Below are 20,718 nucleotides of genomic sequence, written 5' to 3'. Positions count from 1 at the left end.
TTCTTTGTAAATAGCCAGTGTGTGTCATGGCAGCTCCTGCATTGACTGTCTGCCCCCTGGTGGTCAGTGCACATCATGGTGACCCGTCAGATGGCCAGAGGGACATTTAGCATAATAGTCTTTTATATATATACACTAGAAGCCCGGTGCACAAAATTTGTGCATGTGTACGTGTGTGTGTGTGTGTGTGTGTGTGTGTGTGTGTGTGTGTGTGGTCCCTCAGCCTGGCCTGCACCCTCTCCAATCCAGGAACACTTGAGGGATGCCCGACTGCTTGATGTCCTCCAAGGATTGAGCCTAAACTGGCAGTTGGATACCCCTTTCACAATCTGAGACTGCTGGCTCCTAACAGCTCACCTGCCTGCCTGATTGCCCCTAACCACTGTCTGCCTGCCTAATGCCCCTAACTGCTCTCCTACCTGCCCAATTGCCCCTAACTGCCTCTGCCTGTGAATCTGGTCGCTCCTAACTGCTCTGCCCGCTGGCCTGGTCACCCCTAACTTTGCTCCCCTGCCAGCCTGGTTGCCCCTAATTGCCTCTGCCTTAGCCCCCACTACTGTGGCTTTGTCTGGAAGAATGTCTGGTCTTATTAGCATATTACCCTTTTATTAAGTATAGATATATTTAAGGCAGTGCCTGATGCACAGGGCTAAATATGTAATACAAATTCTGATAATTTGTTAAAAGCCTGTTTTTGGATTTAACTCTTTTTTTTTTTTTTTTTTTTTTTGGCCTGGTAATTTCACTGACTCGAGAATTTATTTATTTATTTATTTATTTATTTATTTATTTATTTTTCTTTTAAATCAATCTTTATTGTTCATATTATTACAAAGGTTCCTCATTTCTTCCCCCCTCCCCACCCCACCCACCGTCCCCTCCTCATCCCCCATTGTCCTCATCCATAGGTGCACAGTTTATGTTCAGTCTCTTCCTCCCTCTCTTTCCCCCGATAGTAAATCCCTTTTCAGATAGTAAATCAGTTACTTAGCATTTTCTCATATCAATAATACCTCCACATGCCCAATGATACACTTCACACAAAAGACATTTCCAAATAGGTCAACCAGCCTCATCCAGGCTCCACCCAAGGCACTCACAGATCAACACCCCAGCGCTATACTAACTCAACACATCCAGATCTAAGCCTTCATCACTTGATTCAGCAGACCCTCAAGTTCCCGCAAAAGTTTCCAGCCATGTCTGAGAGGCAGCCGTGTGGATTTAACTCATTTTGAGTATACTCATAAAGTCCTGATGAAACTATAACATCTCCTTTATAAATTGTTTCGTATTTTGGATAGAGCCATGCATCTGAAAAGATGTGATGAGAAATGCAACTCTCTGGGAAAGGAATTTGCTTAAGACCACATTGTATAAAAGCTGTTATATTTCTGGCCAGCTTACTCTAGGTTACCAGATCTTAACTAAAATTACTAATTGATTCTATCTATACCTATTGATTTTATCTACACCTAAGGATTCTTAAAATTTGGATCTGATAAAAGCAATTTTAAAAGTAATTGAGCCCTAGCTGGTTTGACTCAGTGGATAGAGTGACAGCCTGTGGACTGAAGGGTCCAGGTTTGATTCCAGTCAAGGGCACATGCCTGGGTTGCAGGCTCGATCACGTGTGGGGTGTGCACAAGGCAGCTGATCACTGATTCTCTATCATCATTAATGTTTCTCTCTCTCCCTCTCTGAAATCAATACACACACACACACACACACACATTTTTAAAACTAATTGGTAGTGGTCTGGCTGGCATGCCTCAGAGGTTGAGCATCAAGCAATGAACGAGGTCATGGTTCTATTCTCAGTCAGGGCACATGCCTTCGTTTTGGACTCGATTCCCATTAGGGGTGCAAGAGGCAGCTGATCAATGATTCTCTTTCATCATTGATGTTTCTCTCTCTTCCTTCCTTTCTGAAATCAATAAAAAAAAATATATTTTAAAAAAGTAATTGACAGTGGCTAAACCCATTCTGTGGACTAAGGGTTGCCTCTGACTGTAATTGTTTGTATTGTTTCTTTAGTAACAGTGCTTATTGAGCTGCTTTCCAAAAAGGTTTTAACCATTTTTCCATATTTTCTGCAAATAGTCTGTGAAATTGCTTATTATGGGAAATGGCTTCTTTTTGTTTGGCAGTGCATTTATATTTTCTCTGTGCCTCCTGCTCAGCTGCCTTGGTATTCTGCCTTTGACAATGATGAAAGGAGAGCTGAAGATTCTTTTGACAGCATAAATTTCCAACCTGGAAATAGATGAAACATTGTAAAGGAACACTCTTATTCTATGTGGGGCATTTTAACCCATTCACTCATTTCTGAAGCTGAATGGCTGTTATGAGATTCCTTGGCCCTTCCTGTCACCTATCACTCTGCTATATATGATTTGAGTCTAAATGACTTATTTTTGGTATATTATATGCAAAACTTTAAGTACTTCAAGACTTCTCTAGATATGGTAGCCAAGGTTTTACTATTCATACATCTTAATGCCTACATATTTCATTATCACTGTTGTGTTCCACATATATGTACACTTACTTTACTGCAATTTAGATTCTTTGCTGGCAAGCGGTTAACACTTTCATTGCCTGTGTAGTTTTCAAAGTGCAAATATTTTTATTTTATTTATTTATTTATTTATTTTTAAAAAGATATGGGGATTGCCAATCCTCACCCATTTAAAAAAATATATATATATTTTATTAATTTTTTACAGAGAGGAAGAGAGAGGAACAGAGTTAGAAACATCGATGGGAGAGAAACATTGATCAGCTGCCTCTTGCACACCCCCTACTGGGGATGTGCAGATAACCAAGGTATATGCCTTTGACTGGAATAGAACCTGGGACTTTTCAGTCCACAGGCCGAAGCTCTATCCACTGAGCCAAACTGATTTTGGCAAAGTGCAAATATTTTTATTGCTTTTAGTAATTTAAGAAAACTAATAAGTGGCTGCTCTTTTTAAGAGCATTCAAACACTATAAAAATATACAAAAGTAGAAAAGTAAAGGCTCCATAATTCCATTCCCATATAACTATCTGCAGAAGGTTTGGGCAGATTTAGTCATAAATAAAAAGATATATAATACATAAAAAATGAGACAATAGCCGAAACCAATTTGGCTCAGTGGATAGAGCATCGGCCTGAAGACTGAAAGGTCCCAGGTTCGATTCCGGTCAAGGGCATGTACCTTGGTTGCGGGCACATCCCCAGTGGGAGGTGTGCAGGAGGCGGCTGATCGCTGTTTCTCTCTCATCGATGTTTCTGCCTCTCTATCCCTCTCCCTTTCTCTCTGTAAAAAGTCAATAAAATATATTAAAAAAACCCCCACAATAATTAACTCTGCAAAAATGTAACTGCACACTTGTTAGCTCAGAAGTGAACAGTACTTACAGTGTGTCATAAAATAAAAATGGACTTAACCAACAATTTTAACATAACCATACTGAGAAATGGAGGAAGACAGTGGGGAATACAGAAGATAAAAAAAAGTCCTCTATCCTTTTATGAATTAAGTGAAAAGATATATGCATCTTATTTAGGAAAAATATATGTACATATGAAAAGAAACACCTTAAGTTAGCTGCTTTTGGGAAATGGAACTTGGGTCCCAAAGGCAAGGTAAATTAAAACTGTTTGGTGATAAGCATTTTAGAGCTACTTTATATTTTAGGGGAAATTACAATGTATCCAGATTAGGATCAAGCTATAAGAAATAAGGTGACAAACACCCGTATTAAAAACAAAATTCTCTTGAAAAAAAATTAAATATTTAATAACAACAAATCATTCAACTTTTTCCAATCTTTATGAAGGTTTTTTTCTTGCTGGTGAAATTTATTTTAAAAGTCCTCATATAAACTAATCAAGACTAATAAATATTTTTAATGAACCCTCAGACAAATCTTTTTAATATATACCTTATTTCTTGGGATGACAATAGCATTATTATATATTGTTCTCTTTTTTATTCAAAAATATTATTTTCAAGATTAATGATTAACAAATCTTTATTATTAATACTTTGCTCAGGCAAGATAGAAGCATAATTTCTTTTCAATATCTATTTTATAGTAATTTAAAAAATATTTATTGATTTTAGAGAAAGAGAAACAGAGAGATAGAAATGTCAATGATGAGGGAGAATTGATTGGCTGCCTCTTGCAAGCCTCACACTGGGGACTGAGCCCATATTCTGGGCATGTGTCCTGACCTCCTTGATTCCTAGGTCAATGCTCAGCCACTGAGCCATGCCAGCCAGGCTACTGTTCCACTTTTTTATGCATATATTGTTTAATTCTTAAATGTGCCCTGATTGGGAACTGAACCCACAACTTTGGTGTATTGGGATGATGCTCTAACCAACCCAGCTGTGTGACCAGGGTAAACTATTTTATAGTAAAAAATTATTTGGCATTAAGTATTTGTATGGTCAAATTCTAAAAAACAATCTTTAGTCCCAATTGAACTTGGTACTCTAAGATTAAAAACATTTTTTTTAATATTTACATAATAAATATAATTTTAATCACTAAGTTCTTCTTCATCACTGAAATATGCGCTTTTCTTTATCCTTGGGCGTCTTGAATCATCTGAGGTTGAGGGACCCTCTGAACTGGGTTTCCACTTTCTTTGTTCTTCTTCAATTCTGGCTTGCTGTAAGAAAACAAACAAAACCAGGAACCTGTTTAATATTATTTATGGTACATTAATTTAAAACAATGCAAAAACACACCACATGTGCCAACACTTTCCACCCTCGCAGTCCATGAAAACAATTCTACTCCATCAAGATGCTCCTCTCTCATCTCAATATATTCCAGTTTCACCATGTTACTCAAAATTATTTTAGTCAATTTCTACTAATTAACAGGCACAGTAAATGAAGCCTATTTTCCATTCCTGCTGAAGGTGGGAATTATAAAATATGAAATTAGTTACTAAAAGGAAAAGTAAGTTGACATATACAGTTACCACCTGTCAACTACATTCAAACAAAATATCTGGTTATATAAAAATTAGGACTATGTATCCTTGAAAAAAATGTTTCATATATTTGTATTAGGGTCTTTAGTGGTCAAAAATATGTTTTTGGTTTTGTTTTGAAGCGAAATTTCTTTCAAAGATATCTTTTTAATCTTTAATAAAATCTCTTCTGTTGGGCTAAACTCACTTTAATAAAATAGTTCTGCTCAATTTTATAATGAAAACAAATTATATGATATTAAAAGTGTTATAGAGCCCTTAAAATCTATGAGCCAATAGGAATTTTTCCACCATACTGGTTCTAAAGACCTTAGAAAAGTAGCCAGTCTCCTGAAGTTTAGAAGGAGAAAGGAAAAGACAGACTGCCAGAATGAGGAGATGATTAATAAAGCAAGCAAGGAATATAAAACTATTAACCCAAGGCTGCTACGGCATGGTGCCTTTTAAAAGAACTACTTAGTACCTGGAAAGCTATGGCCTGACTGAGGCTGTCAAGAGCAGGATCTTCTCCTTCATCTTCACTTTCTTGTACTTCTTCACTAAATTAAAAAAAAAAAAAAAATCAGAATGCATTTAATAATAGTAAAAAGACTGAAGTAACACTATAATGTATTTACGGTAATAAGAGTGGATATACATACATTTCTTCTTCTGGTTCAGGAATTTTCTTTTTTTTCTTTTTCTCTTTCTTCTTTGGAGGTTCACGTTCTCCAAGCATATTTTTAGGACAGGCATAACTTAAGTGTCCACTTTCCTTTTGTTTCCCATGAAGAAGGAAAGGAAAATTATTTTATTTGTTTTGTCATTAATAGAAACTTGCCTGGTACCCAAGGAATAAAAGGTGGTAGAACTTAAAAAAATTAAAAAAATATATAGTCACACTGGGAACATACATGAAGAAATTAATAAAACCCATTAATATTTAGAAGGAAATTTTAACTCCTAATAAGCTATTTTAATAAGAAAGTATTTTAGAAGTCCACAAAGAGCTAAGAGTAAAATAAGTGTTTTTTCCTCCAAACATTTTAAATGCAAGCTAAAAAACTCAAAATTTAAATGGACTATCTACCTTGATGTTAACATTTTAAGTTATTATTTGACAAAATTGGGACAAAACTACTCCTAACTTCCAAGATATTGCTTAAAATTCTGTTTTAAAATCAAATTTAGTTTCCTCACTTTTCCTATTAATTAATTTCATTTTTTCCCCCATATTTAGACTATCCCTGCACTGTCCAATTATGGCAACCACTAACCATAATTCTTTATTGGTTAGTGAAAACCTGTTTAAAATGATATGCAGTATAAGGGTAAACTATATACAAGATTTTGAAGACAATAAGAAAAAAGAATGTAAAATATCTTAATTTTAAAACATTACAATAGTTCAAATGATAATATTTTACATTTTAGATGTAGTATATTGGATAAAGTAAAAGATTTAAATTTTATTACTTTTTCAATGTGGCTACTAGAAATTTTAAAATTAAATTTGTGGTTTGCATTGTATTCATATTTGACAGTGTTAGATTAACCATCTATCCCACATGTGTCAAACACAAGGCCCGCGGGCCAAATCCAGCCCGCCAGGCCTTGCAATGTGGCCCGCACGGCGCTGTCATCACTGCACTCCGCTGTCAGTTTATGACATTGTCAGTTTATGACTGTTCAGTAAACCATTCGGCCCGCGATTTAGGCTGGATTTTAGATTTTGGCCCCTTCTCTGATTGAGTTCGACACCCCTAATCTATCCTATCTAATAAAAGAGTAATATGATAATTGACCATCACTCCACAAAAACCACAGCCAATCGGGAGGGAATATGCAAATTAGCGGGACAAAGATGGCAGTGGCCACGGAGCCAGCTGGAGAGGGCAGGCAGCTTGGGTTGCCCCAGGAGGAAGCCAAGCTTCCCACCTGCCTCGGTCAGCGGCCAAAGGAGGGGCCTGTGGGCGGTGGCTATGAAGCAGGCTGGAGTTGAATTTCCAGGCGGCTGCTGAGGGAGTGGCTTGCAAATGGTCCTCAACTCTCACCCAGGCTGGCCACGCCTCCCTCAGTGGGGACCCTCACCCCATAGGGGTGTGGCTGCAAACTGCCCCCATCCTCACCCATGCCACCCCGCCCTCCAAGGGAACCCTCACCCTGATCCAGGACACCCTTCAGGGCAAACCAGCCACCCCGCACCTGTGCACCAGGCCTCTATCTGTATAATAAAAGGGTAATATGCTAATTAGACTGGGAGAACTTCAAGGAGACCTTCTGGACGTTCTTCTGGACAAAGCCATGGTGGCGGGGCCAAGGGAGAGGCAGTTAGAAGCCAAGAGGGAAGGGCAGTTGTGGGTGATTGGAGGGGGGATGTGCACGTTGAGGATGATCAGGCTGGCGGCAGGGGGGGGGGGGGCGCGCGGGCGGGGGTTGGGGGGCAGTTTGGGGCGAGCAGGCTGGCAGGCAGAGTGTTTAGGGGCAATCAGGCAGGCAGGCAGGTGAGTGGTTAGGAGCCAGCAGTCCTGAATTATGAGAGGGATGTCCGACTGCTGGGATTGGGCCTAAACTAGCAGTCGGACATCCTCTGAGGGATCCCAGATTGGAGAGGGTACAGGCCAGGCTAAGGGGACCCCCCCATTCACAAATTCATGCACTGGGCTATTAGTATATACATAAAAGCCTAAGTGATTGGTAAGACAAAATAACCAGAATAACTGGAATGACCAGTCGACCAGTTGCTATGATGCGCACTGATCACCAGGGGGCAGACACTAAATTGGCAAAATATTATAGAAACAGGCAATATCATATTAACACACATATTTATGGGTCACTAAAATCTTTCAAGACACTAATATAAGTAATTAGTCAATACTTTTTAACCTAACAGTTTTCAAAGACTGGAGAAATTGTCACTTTGTATCACTCAGGTTATCTTTACATACTCAATTTCAATTGAGTTTGCTTAGATGAGTAGAGTCCCAAATTAAAACAACTTTCATAAACTGGTTTTAGCCATCCAGAAGTTTAGAAGAGCACAAATAAAACACTGGTGTGAAAGTACTGTAAACTATAGAAAATTACATTAAGTTTTAGATATACTCACCCCACATTCATAACACTTAGATTTATCAAAGTAGTTTCGTCTTCGGATGAACTCAGCTGCTCTTCCATTGTCAATAGCAATGCTTGCTTTTATCACTCTACCAAATAACTAAATCAGAGAAAAGGTAAATGCAGAAGATGTAGTCACTGATCCCATTTCCTCAAACCTTCAATTTAAAAAAAATATATTTTATTGATTTAAAAAAATATATATTTTATTGATTTTTCACATAGCGGAAGAGAGAGGGATAGAGAGAAACATCGATGAGAGAGAATCATCAATCATCTGCCTCTTGCACACCCCCTACTGGGGATGTGCCCGCAACCAAGGTACATGCCCTTGGAATCAAACCCGGGACGTTTCAGTCCGCAGGCCAACGCTCTATCACCAAGCCAAACCGGTCCCGGCTATTTTATTGATTTTTTACAGAGGGGAAGGGAGAGAGATAGAGAGCTAGAAACGTCGATGATGAGAGAGAAACATCGACCAGCTGCCTCTTGCACACCCTCTACTGGAAATGTGCCCGCAACCAACGTACATGCCCTTGACCGGAATCGAACCTGGGACCTTTCAGTCCACAGACCGACGCTCTACCACTGAGCCAAACCGGTTTCAGCTTAAACCTTCAATTTTATTTTTTAGATTATTTTAGCAATTGCCTACTTAGATGTGACAAATTCTGTTCTGTAGAATGGACTCTTACATCCTTATTCTACCAATGTTTTGGGAACCCAGTATAGTTTTGGCATCTTTTTTTTTTTCTACAAGTTAAATAACCTCAGAACCTACTGATACCTGTAGGACTTGATCACCCACTACATTCCCATATTTTTGGCCTGGATGAGCACAAAGCATTTTGGGTTGAAAACCTCCTTGGGAATGAAAGGCTTACCTGTTTGTTGTTTATTGCCCTGGTACAATTTTGTGCAGAGTCTTTATCCAAAAACAAAATAAATGCAACACCTTTACTCCTCCTGGTATCTTTATCTTTCATTATAGTAACCCTTAAAAGCATAAACAAATAATTAAAAATAACGAGGTAGCAATAAATAAAACAGATATTAATAACTTAGAAGAAAGTATTATTCAAAAAGGTTTAATAAAACATTTACAGAGTTAGAGAAATAAATACATTTGACAAATAGCTTATCTGTGCAAAGTTATGGGGTATCAAGAATGGAAATAAGAAAGTATAATAATTTAATACTAGTGAACACATGTACTATTAAAAGTGTCTGATAAATCAAACTGTAATCAGAGGCTTAAGGATGAAGCAGAGATTACAGAGACAATGGAATTCTGAAGACTTAGCATAATTCCTCTTCTCTACTAAGTCTTGTAGAAAAAAACAATGTATTCTCTTAACACAAACAGCAAAATTACTTATTTTTTTCTAGGTTTTAGACTCTAACTACATTCTTAAAATTCTTTTAAAGACTCTCCAGCTCTGTGGTTCTTAGCCATAACACCCAAAGTACCTACGTGATAAGAATCTGCTCTTTCTCCTGATCCCTTTCACATTCTTAATCCTTTTTGTCATTAAATATAGTTTAAAAGACAATGTTCAACAGGGTTCTTTGGAGAAATGACCGATTCCAAGGCTGGGATAGGGTATAAGGTGAACTACTTTGTACTGAGTGGTTAGAGGGTTAAGCCTCGGACTGACCTGTTGGCAAAGCCACAAACAAGTCTGAGCTTAGAGGATAATTAAGCTTGATCTTATGACAATGCCTAGATCCTCCCTGGGTAGCTAATGGGCTATGGGAGGTGCAGCAAGTGCTGCCAAAACAAGTGAAACTCACAAGAACACTGTAACTATGGTGACCACCACCTTAGGCTATAAAATAAAGGCTCAGCTTGCCTTCTGGATCTATCTCTCTGTGGCCTTCCCCGGACACAGAAGATGCACCTAGACCCAGCTTATTCTCTTTGCCGGTCTTCAATCCTTTACCACCACCCCTCAGGCTCGCTGAACCTGGCTGCGCTGGCCCGGGGCACTGTTTTCTTTAACTAGAAATACTTTCTCCATCTTTCTGCTAGCCTCTACAGAAATCTAGTTATGTAAAAACCATGCCTCATCTCAGCTATTGTATAATAAAAGGGTAACATGCTAATTAGACTGGACGTCTTCTGGACATCCTTCCTGACAAAGCTGGGCTGGAGGGAAGCTGGCCTGGGTCCTGCGTGCCTGCTGGTGGCTGGAGGAGGCAAGCAGCCCGGGTCCCAGGTGCCTGCAGGCGGCCCGAGGGAAGCCACCCTGGGTCTCAGGTGCTTGCTGGCAGCCAGAGGGAAGCCCGGGTCCCTGGTGCCAGAAGGAAGCCGGAGCCCGCAGCTGGGAGAAGTGAGGTTTACTCTTTCATGAATTTTCATGCATTGGGCTCCTACAGTAGTATAATAAAAACTCCTTTAATGTTGTTTCTATTAAGCCTAGTTCAATATGTTAAAACAAAAAGATAGATGCAAATGGGAAATTAGTTTCTCAAAAAAGTATATCTATTTGTTTATTCATGTTGTCATTCAGTTACTCAATTAGCTGTAAGTCCAGGCACTAAACATTGATAATGTAAAGTCAGTAAAACAATGTCATTCCCTCATTTAAAATTCTTTAGTGGATTCCTGTTATTTTTAGGATGAAAACCAAGTATCTTGTAACATGGCCAAAAAGCAAGATTAGGAACCTGCTTCTATCTCTGGACTTCCGTTTCTCCTTATTGTTCACTCAACTCTGGTCATATTGGCTTTCTGTTTCATGATGTCACTTTATTTTCTCTTGCCACAGGGCCTTTGCACAAGAAGTTTCCTCTACTGAAAATGTTTCTTCCGTTTGCCTTGCCTACTTAACTCTTACTTTTAGTTTTCAACTCAACGGATCCTGACAGGTAACTCTACCCTCCCTAGACTAAATCAGGTCTTCCCTGTCCTGGGTGCTTATAACTGTGTCTTCAACTTCATAGCATTCTCTTAGATATATATTTGTATGGAAATTCATTTGGAGATTCTGACAGAACAAGAAAAGGTAATGGTAGAGTTAAGGGAGTAGGCTCTGGAATCAAACTGTTGGATTTAAATAGTCTCCACCACAAACTAGCAATATCATTTTAGGTTTACTGTGTGCTTCAGTTTGTCATTTATAATAACATCAGAATAATAACAGTATTTACCTTAAAAGGCAGTTGCCAGAATTTAATTGACTTTCAAGAAAATTGTTTATACATGTTTACATATATAAAAAAATGACATATATATGTTAAAATGTTAACAATAGTATTCTTATTTACTTTGTTATATCAAAAATTTGTTTTATAAAATATAGTTAATTGACTACATAATTAAAAAATAATGGAGAACTAAATTAAGATAAACTTTTAAATGAACTTTCAAAATTTTATGTGAATACTTACTTTACAACTTTGCCATACTTGGAAAATATCTGAAATAAAATACCACATAGCAATTTACAATTTAATTTAAAAATCACACAAAAACATTAAATTTTCAGGTTGTATACACTTGCCACATTCTTTGATATAGTTTATGAAAAATTTTAGCCTTTAGTCTGTAAGATACATTTTTTTAGAATAATATTTTTAATTTTGTTATTGGAGTCAGGTATCTGTCTCAATTTCTAAATTTCTGACAAACAAGTACATACAGAGGAAAAAACCCACTCTTCAGGTGTGGTAGACTGGCGGCACACACATTATACAGTTGCCGTGTTACTGTGGTTTATCCATGGCAACTATCAACTCCACCACAGCTCCAGAGAAACCTTGTATTTCAAATGACAATGTTGCACAATATCATGATTTCCAGTCTGCTCCCACCCAATCAAGCAATGACTGTTTCAAAGACAGATCCTTAGATTGCTTATAAAACATAAAACAAGCTCCTGTAATGAAAATTCCATTCCCCAAATCTTTCTGCTCCCCCCCACCCCCCACTTAATGTGTTAGTGAAACTATAGTTGGCCCTTTCTTCTCTTTTACATCTATATCTTCACCCTAAGCAATCTCACAATTTCACTTATTGCTTCAGTCAATACTTATATAGTAACTAGAGGCCTGGTGCAGGAAGTTCATGCACGGGTAGGGTCCTTAGGCCTGTCTAGCCATCAGGACTGATTTTGGGGCCTCCGGTTGTCAGCCAGGGCCTTTCCTTGTTCCAGGCTCCCCCCTGGAGGTCAGCACTTGTCAAAGAGAGTGATCAAACTCCAGATGGATCTCCCAAGGGGACTTTGCATATTAGCCTTTTATATACACCGAGTGGCCAGATTATTATCATTTCTGAATGCATAATAATCTGGCCACTCTAATATATATTAGAGGCCCAGTGCATGAATTCGTGTATGGGTGGGGTCTGGCCAGCCTGGCCAGGGGGAGGGGCCATGGGTGGTTGGCTGGCAGGACTGCTGGTCAAACTCCTGGTTGAGGGGACAATTTGCATATTAGACTTTTATTATATAGGATTATATATACAATATACAATATATAATCCTATATACACTGAGTGGGCAGATTATTATGCATTCAGAGATCATAATAATCTGGCCATTCAGTCTATATAGATAGTTCCTATTATGTATCGCTTATTAGAAAAGTGTTTTTGAATAGATTAATATATGCAATCAATGATAATAAATTTTGAGTCCTATTTGTAACTTGGGTAATGATGGAATGTGATATAACTGGATTTTCCATATAACACTTTCAAAAGGCTTCTCATTTCACTCAGAGTCTTTACCATCATCTGTGTAGGCCCTATAAGGCATCCTTGCATGGGCTTACCTTTGACAGCTCCTCCTCTTCTCTTCGCTTGATTTACTCTGCCTGAAAAGCTCATGCCCTAGACAGCTGCCTTTATTTCCTTCAGGTCTTTTTTGAAAAGTCACCTTCTCAAGAGTTTAGACCACTCATGTAAAAATTTCACCTCCATTCCAAACCTAACATTTAATAACCCCCTTTTCTGCTTTTTTTTCCCCCTTAGCACCTAGCATCTTAGCATTAGCTTTGTATTTAACAAATAACATCGTTCGACTTTTTTATATTTTACATTGTCTACCTTTTTATTGTGAATACCAAGAGGGAGTTTTCATGTTTTTGTTTGTGGATGTGTTCCTATTATAGTATCTCTGAGAGTATGCAGCATACACTAAGTATTCAATAAGGACAGAAATGTCTCTATTTTGTAACAAGGAAGGAAGCTAAAGTTTTCTCCTCTGTTCTCTGGGTTTAAAACTCTCTTAAGTAATTAATCAAGCAATACATACTATCTGTGAAGCATCTCTCTACTTAATATCTACCTCAAGTAGCACAGAGAAAGAGGGCCCACTTGGAAGAAAGGATTCATGTTATTCCTTCCAGTTTTTCTCAACCACCCATCTGCAGCACAGGCACTGCAATGTATTTATTAAGAATTTTAACAAGGATAACTGTTTGCTTTAGCTACAATTGTTTCTCAAATTGATAATTCAGAAGATAATAGTACTTTTAATAAAACTTACCCGGTATAAGTCATTGTTGGTCAGGGAAAAGGGCAAGTTGGATACATACACTGTACTTTTACTTGGGGCCAATCCACCACTCATTTCTAAGAAAGAAAGCAAACAGATACAAAAGCAATCTAAGCCAGGATGTTATTCATTCCAAGTAAAGCCCAATACAAGCAAATTAAATCACTGATTTAATTATGCCAGATTCATACATCTTCCTTACTTTTTAGTAATAGTTAATGACTCCCAGTTGGGTGAATTAAGGAATTCCTTTTCTCCAGACACCACTTACTAGTAAAAGAGTTTTCTGGTCCTATTTCAAGTGGATTCTTCACACTAACCCTTTTAGTGCTGGCCTACAGTGTGAATGAAGTACATTTTAAACAGATAAGAGAAAAACTCTGGCCCTATCTGGTTTGGCTCAGTGGATAGAGTAAGAGCATTTGGACTGAAGGGTCCCAGGTTGATTCTGGTCAAGGGCACCTGCCTGAGCTGCGGTATCAATCCCCAGAGGGGGCTGTGAAGGAGGCAGCCAATCAACGATTCTCTCTCAACGTTGATGTTTCTATCTCTCTTCTTTTCTCTCTGAAATAAAAAAATATATCTAAAAAAAGAGAAAAATTCTGACATTACTAATTTTCCCCAAAGCAAAGAGCAAAAAGTGCTTTCAAATATGCATAATACTTCGCATACACACAGCAGAAAGAGCCTGGGAGCTCAGAAAGAACTTAAGCCATTGATTTCCACTAATACTTTGGTTGGGTACCTTTCTGGTTATTAATTATTTTTCTCTGGAATGGCATCAATAAGGTGACCAGACGTCCCGATTTTTAACAATGTGTCCCGCGGCGTTTTAAAAAAGTCCCGATTTTTGGAAAGAATCGGGTCTTTTTTAAAACGCTGCAGGACGCGGGACACGTTAAAAATCGGGACTGTCCCGCCAAAAGCGGGACGTCTGGTTACCTTACATTAAGAGGAAATTTTAGCCCCACATTTTGATGCACATAAAAAAAAGTTCAGCAAACTTCCTGAAAGTTCTATCCGGCCCAACCACAGTCAGATTTTCGAATTAAGAATCGTGTGCGGTGTATCTTTAAGGAGGGGGCTCCGAACGCTCACAAAGGGCACAAGTCGGATTCGAAGGAGAGCAAACTGGCGCAGATGCTGGGGAAGATGCTCCGGGGAACGCACTTAGGCCGCTTCAGACACCCAGCCGCGATGGATCTCTTTTGAAAAAACGTTTCCCATCTGAAACGCGTTGGCCGTCCCGGCGAGCCCCGCGCAGGCAGCTAGCTAGCTAACGGCCGGTCCCTGCGGGCTGCGGAGTCGGGGAGGGGCTGGCCGGAGGACAGGCCGCCGCGGACGAGGCGTTTACCTTCCCGTGGGGCGGGCCCGGCCGGTCGGCAGAGCGCGCGAGCCCTCGGCTCCGGGGGCGGGGGCTTATCCCCGACGACTCCCGGCCCCACGCAGAGGCCTCGGCATCGCGGGAACTGGGAAGGATCTGGCGCCGCGGACGAGAAGGCGGCTCCGGTGAAGGCAGAGCCTCTTCCCAGCTCACCGGAGGCCCGGGCGCAGGCCCGGAGGCGGGCGCTGGCTGACGTCATGCGCGCGCCGGAAGTGCCTCGCCGAGAACGGCGACGAGCGGACCACCACATCCACCGATCCTCCCGGCGGCCCCGAGTTGGTGAGCGTGTTTTCTTTCCCTTAGTGCGAGGGGGCCGCGGCCGGAGGGGGGCCGGGGCCGGGGGGCCTCGCGGGAGCGGCGGCGGGCAGGCGGGCGGGCGGGCGTTTTCCGTGGCGGGACTCGGGAGGCTCCTGCTGCATTGGGATCGGGGAGCACTTCTGCCTCTGCGGTTGAGGGGGGGAAACAGACAGACACAGTGGAGTTTGGAAAAAAAAAAAAAAAAAAGCAAGAAGTCTGAGATACAGTTCGCGTCTCTTTAGCGCCTTAATATGCCAAAGGGGACTGAACGAGGTAACTTCCATGACGCCAGAAATGCTAGGAAGTCGGTAAATTTTACTGAATGTGTTCGGCGTATCCAGTTTGCTGTTAGGCACTTTTGAGAGCTACAAAAAAGTGCAAAACAGGCTTTTTTTTTTCTTTTCCCCCCTCTTTCCTCTGGCAGATATCTTAATCTATTGTAGTTGGGGGAACTTGGATTTGGGATTGACTCCTCTTGAGTACTGGTATGGACACATGGTGAACTTCTTGGCACCTTTTTTTCTTCCTGTAAATCTACAATGGGCACACGACTGCTTTTTTTTTTTTTTTTCTAAGAGGATGTATGCAGGCCCATCATTCCTACAGAAAAATCAGAAAATAATACAAGGTAGTTTATACTAAACTTCTACCCACCAGCACACACAGACCAGGCCTCTAACCACTCCATGGGAGCCTGCGTGGCCGCAGCCTGGAACCCAGAGCCTCTCCTGGAGCCGGCACAAGCCAGACTGAAGCCGATGTCTTACAAAGAGACCGAAGTGCAATCCAGCCAGGACGCAGCTGAATTTTGAGAGGCCTGAATGCCTCCGCGTCCACCAGGGGACCGCTGGGACTAATTCTCTTGCCAAACTTGTGGCCAGCCAAAACTACCATGCTCCACATCCCCGTTATCCTTGGTTACCGCCCGAGATGTAAGCCCCTTTGGTCTTCTATGCTACTGCACCCTCATCCCCGTGCTGCTTTGTGCCTCCCCTCCCTTGGTTTAGACTATCCCTGCTTCTCTCTCCTTTTCTTCCTACATTTCATCTCTCAACACAGCTGTGCCCTCTGAAACCTCTCTTCCCTGCTTAACGAACTCTTACATATTCCGTCACTATGGAAATTCTACTTCATCTCTTGACTTGAACTAACACTTGGCTTTTCCCTCTGGCCCTTTCAATTAAACTTTTCTTTGACACCTGCTTTTGAGGTTGGGTGATGGCTGTAGCCATATTGAACTGATTTAACTTTCTCGGATACTTTGTTTCCCCTCAGGGTCTTGGCAAAGGCTTTTCTCTCTCTCTCCCTCCCTCTCTCTCCCTCCCTCTCTCTCTCTCTCTCTCTCTCTCTCTCTCTCTGGCATTTTGTCTTCCCTGATCTCTTCTTTGATAATTTTTGTGACTGCTAAAGATCAGTTTAGCTGTCACTTTCTCTGAGGGGTGTCCCCTGACTTCCCATAGACAGAGTTAGATACCATAGCCATGTATTATGTGCCCTTTACTTCCCTTATCACAGCCCTTATCTCATGTATCCTAATTGCTTGTCTCTCTGCCTTTTCCACTAAGGTAGGTTGTAGGGGAGAGGCTGTATTTTTGTAATTCTAGTGCTTGACAGATGGTCAGGTATTTCTGGAATGATTGCAGTGCTACAGGTACAGTCACATAAATCAGGCAGTGGACTGTCATTTCCAGACTTCACATCAAAGAGCCATTCAAAAAGGGTTCATCTGCTGCTCAGGTGCAGCTCATTGTGACTGTGTGATCCCAGGGTTGCCATAGCACCCAGTTTTTTCAAGGAAAGTTGGAAATACAGTTGTTGTTTTTAAAGTGATATCTCCCATTTTTAAGTTTTGTCAATGGGATAAAATTTTATTTAAAATACCACAACACAAAACTTGGGCCTATTAGTCACGTGTGGCCTGTCAGTCAACAGTTTGGATTATATTTTAATATATTGATTTTTGTATAGAGAGGAAGGGAGAGAGATAGAGAGCTAGAAACATCGATGAGAGAGAGTCATCGATCAGCTGCCTCTTGCACACCCACTCCTGGGGATATGCCTGCAACCAAGGTACATGCCCTTGACCGGAATCGAAACCGGGACCCTTTAGTCCCCAAGCCGACGCTCTATCCATTGAGCCAAACCCATCCCGGCTGGATTATATTGTATTTTAAGTGTTAGGTATAGAAGTGGGCATTGTGGAGACTAATATTGATAGATTTTGAAATGAGCCTTGGGTGGATGGTTGGAAGTTGAATGACACTGGGAAGAGGTATTCCAGTTTGGGAACTATGTCAAACAACTCCAGGTTAGTGTGTGTTTTTTCTGTGTCAGAGTGATGAGGATGGCATTAATAATCCTTCGGGAGAGAACAGGAGGTTAAGTGAAATGATAGAGGGGCATATGGAGGGCAGAGAATAAGAAACTATTTGGATTCCTGATTAGGGAGACCAGATATGAATGATATATTAACAAAGTTAATTGATTGTCTTTTTTTTAAGGGTCATATGGAGAGTAAAAGATTGGAAGAAGACTTGCCAATTAAGATTAACTTCCATGTAGATAGTGAAATAAGATTTAGATTTGTAAATAATAAAAGGCTAATATGCAAATCGACCAAACAGTGGAACAACCAGTCGCTATAACGCAACCACGCAAGCACATTGAATACCAGGGGACAGAAGCTCAATTTAGGAGCTGCCCCCTGGTGGTCAATGTGCTCCCACAGGGGGAGTGCCACTCAGCCAGAAGCCCTGAGCTGGGCTCAAGGCTGGCAAGTGCAGCAGCGGTGGCGGGAGCCTCTCCTGCCTCTGTAGCAGAGCTAAGGATGTCTTGACTGCTGGCTTAGGCCTGCTCCCCTGAGGACATCCCCTGAGGCTCCCAGATTGCAAGAGGTCATAGGTTGGGCTGAGGGACCCCAGCTATATGCATGTTGGGGGCGACCAGACTGGCAGGGGAAGGCTGTTAGGGGCAACCAGGCAGGCAGGCAGGCAGGCAGGCAGGCAGGCAGGCAGGCAGAGGCATTTAGGGGAAATCAGGCAGGCAGAGGAGCAGTTAGGGCCATTAGGCAGGCAGGCAGGGGAGTGGTTAGGAGCCAGTGGTCCTGGATTGTGAGAGGAATGTCCAACTGCCTAAACTGGCAGTCAGACAACCCCTGAGGGGTCCTAGATTGGAGAGGGTGCAGGCAGGGTTGAGGGACACCTCCCCCACCCCGCCCCTGTGCATGAATTTTATGCACTGGGCCTCTAGTTATATATAAGCAAACATCTGGTATTTGTCTAGCTTATGTAATTTTAGTTATTTGATATCTGCAATGGACAATCAAGACTCCTGTTATAAGTCTTTAAATACAGAATGGTGGGTCTTATAAAAGACGCATCCTTAAAGCATTGAAAAGCCGAGTAACTTGTGAAACTAGTAGAGAATGCAGTACTTTCATAGTTCTAAGTCACATGATTCGTTTTGAAGCAGTCAGTGGTTTCCTTTTCTCTATGCACCCCCCCCCCCCCCACACCGCCTCTTTTTTTTAATATACTTTATTGATTTTTTACAGAGAGGAAGAGAGAGGGATAGAGAGTTAGAAACATCAATGAGAGAGAATCATCGATCAGCTGCCTCTTGAATACCCCCTACTGGGGATGTGCCCGCAGCCAAGGTACATGCCCTTGACTGGAATTGAACCCGGGACCCTTCAGTCCACAGGCTGAAGCTCTATCCACTGAGCCAAACTGGTTTTGGCTTTTCTTTTTATAAATATACCCCACCTCCCCCACCTCTTAATCCTGGGGTTCATTCTAGGGCTTCTATTGGCAACAGGCAGTTTAGAAAGTTGGGTATTTATTTGGATTTACAGGTATTGGCAAAGCTCCCTCTTGTAGGTGGCTGGAGGAGCGGCTTCCTGGAGCCTGCTAACCTCTCTCTTAATCCATCTTGTTTACACCCTAATAATCTTCTGGAATCACATTTTGCCCCAACCTTATTTCCAGGTTTATGAGCCTCCAGTGAACTCCTCTAATTTTCTAGTATATTGAGCCATTTAATGCCCTTGAATTTGTTCTCTCTGTCTTTTCCTGTTTTGCTGTGAAGCAGTGTAATATGATGGATAGGGTGTGGACTTTAAAATCATACAAGCCTGAGTCTGATTCCATGCTTCATTTGGCTTTGGAACTTGAGCTTTTCAGAGCCTCCATGTTTTATCTGGAATGGGAGGAATAATAATTCAGGGAAGGAAATGAAAACTTATTGAATGCCTATGCAGGGCTATTTTCTATTCCTTTGCAATATGCTTTTTCTGTTTTTGTTAGTTGCAACTTTCTTATATACATGTTATTTCCCTAATTCCTTTCCCTTTTCTTAGCTTCTGTTATTTTCTGCATTTGTCTTTCTCTGAACACTGGACAATGACTAATTATAGTAGATACTTTGCTATATTTTGATCATTTTAATTGGCATCAATGGTAGTTTTTTCCCCATGAACTTTAAGTGTCAAGATTAATTTAGTTGCCTGGAATTTTAAACATTTTCAATTGAAATAGTATTATGTAGTTTTTAGTTCAAGACAGCTCTTAAAAACTTCTTGATTCAATTTAGTATATGAGGAATATGTTTACCTTCTTTTAGATCAGAACATCTAATCCTGAGATAAGATTTTTAAAAAGTGTCAGGGTCCCACCTAGGCCAGTTATATATGGATTTCAGAGAATAGGGCCTATACACTGGTATTTCTTTAAAGCTCTTTAGATGGCTCTAATATGTAGCTAGAGTTGAGAATCCCTGCTTTGGGTGCTAGACCTAAAGAATTCTCATCAATACCTTTTACTTGAAAATGAAATGGCACTGGTGTCATGAAAAGTGTGAAAGGAACCATAATCTAATAGTGCTCATTGGAAGTTTTGTGGATAATTAAAAGATATAAAGTAGTATTAATGTTTTCCAGAATGGCTCATGTGGTAGTCATCAATATTATGTTTATTTATTTGGCTAGTATTTAATCAATACCTCTTCTGAGTAAAAGGTATGCACAGTCATTCACTTTGCAGTGATATTAGGGAGAGAGAAGAGGAAGAAAAGTATATTGAAAATAATTTGATATAACAGTATTCTAGTAAGAGGCCCAAAGAAGGAACAACTTTATTCTTTGTAAAGAGTGTAAGAAACAATAAAATGAATGGGACACAGCAAAAGCAGTCCTAAGAGGGAAATTTATAGCATTATAGGCCTATCGTAAGAAACAAAAAAAGAAAATCTCAAATAAACCAACTTTACATTTAAAGGAACTAGAAAAAGAACAACAAACAAAGCCCAAAGTGAGTAGGAGAAAGACTATAAAGATCAGAGCAGAAATAAACAAAATAGAGCATAAAACAAAAACAAAACAAAACAAAACAATACAAAAGATTGATGAAACCAAGAGCTGGTTCTTTGAAAAGACATTACT

The 20,718-nt window shown here is 40.5% G+C and overlaps 2 protein-coding genes and 1 long non-coding RNA gene across 14 annotated transcripts in view; 2 read left to right on the top strand and 1 right to left on the bottom strand.

Annotated features, from left to right (window-relative positions):
* The first annotated feature begins 489 nt into the window (after positions 1 to 489).
* On the top strand, positions 490 to 3,762 carry LOC311618921. Its single transcript, XR_014794415.1, has 2 exons — positions 490 to 690; positions 1,215 to 3,762. It is a non-coding gene; the product is annotated as an uncharacterized lncRNA (long non-coding RNA).
* Positions 3,763 to 4,492: 730 nt separating this feature from the next.
* On the bottom strand, positions 4,493 to 15,183 carry ZCRB1 (zinc finger CCHC-type and RNA binding motif containing 1; the record flags this gene model as incomplete). The annotated part of the gene is made up of 8 exons (XM_084876689.1): positions 4,493 to 4,670; positions 5,464 to 5,539; positions 5,642 to 5,754; positions 8,092 to 8,199; positions 8,984 to 9,095; positions 11,493 to 11,521; positions 13,592 to 13,677; positions 14,955 to 15,183. 8 exons carry the CDS (start codon positions 15,181 to 15,183, stop codon positions 4,539 to 4,541), a joined length of 885 nt encoding a protein of 294 aa, XP_084732815.1. The 3' UTR covers positions 4,493 to 4,538.
* PPHLN1 (periphilin 1) overlaps positions 15,112 to 20,718 on the top strand; it is a 99,271-nt gene continuing 93,664 nt past the window's right edge. For 5 of the 12 annotated variants that reach the window (XM_084876675.1, XM_084876673.1, XM_084876680.1 and 2 more), the window contains exons 1-2: positions 15,174 to 15,263; positions 15,939 to 16,213. In XM_084876675.1, the coding sequence (XP_084732801.1) occupies positions 16,174 to 16,213 (40 nt within the window). In that variant the 5' untranslated portion in view covers positions 15,174 to 15,263; positions 15,939 to 16,173. Of the gene's footprint in view, positions 15,264 to 15,938; positions 16,214 to 20,718 lie in introns of all 12 variants that reach the window. The other 7 variants (XM_084876674.1, XM_084876683.1, XM_084876681.1 and 4 more) reach the window with 3 other exon arrangements.

This window comes from Pipistrellus hanaki (assembly GCF_964339955.1).
Source record: "Pipistrellus hanaki genome assembly, chromosome: 3".
Lineage (NCBI taxonomy): Eukaryota > Metazoa > Chordata > Mammalia > Chiroptera > Vespertilionidae > Pipistrellus > Pipistrellus hanaki.
This window is presented reverse-complemented; position numbering and strand designations above follow the sequence as displayed.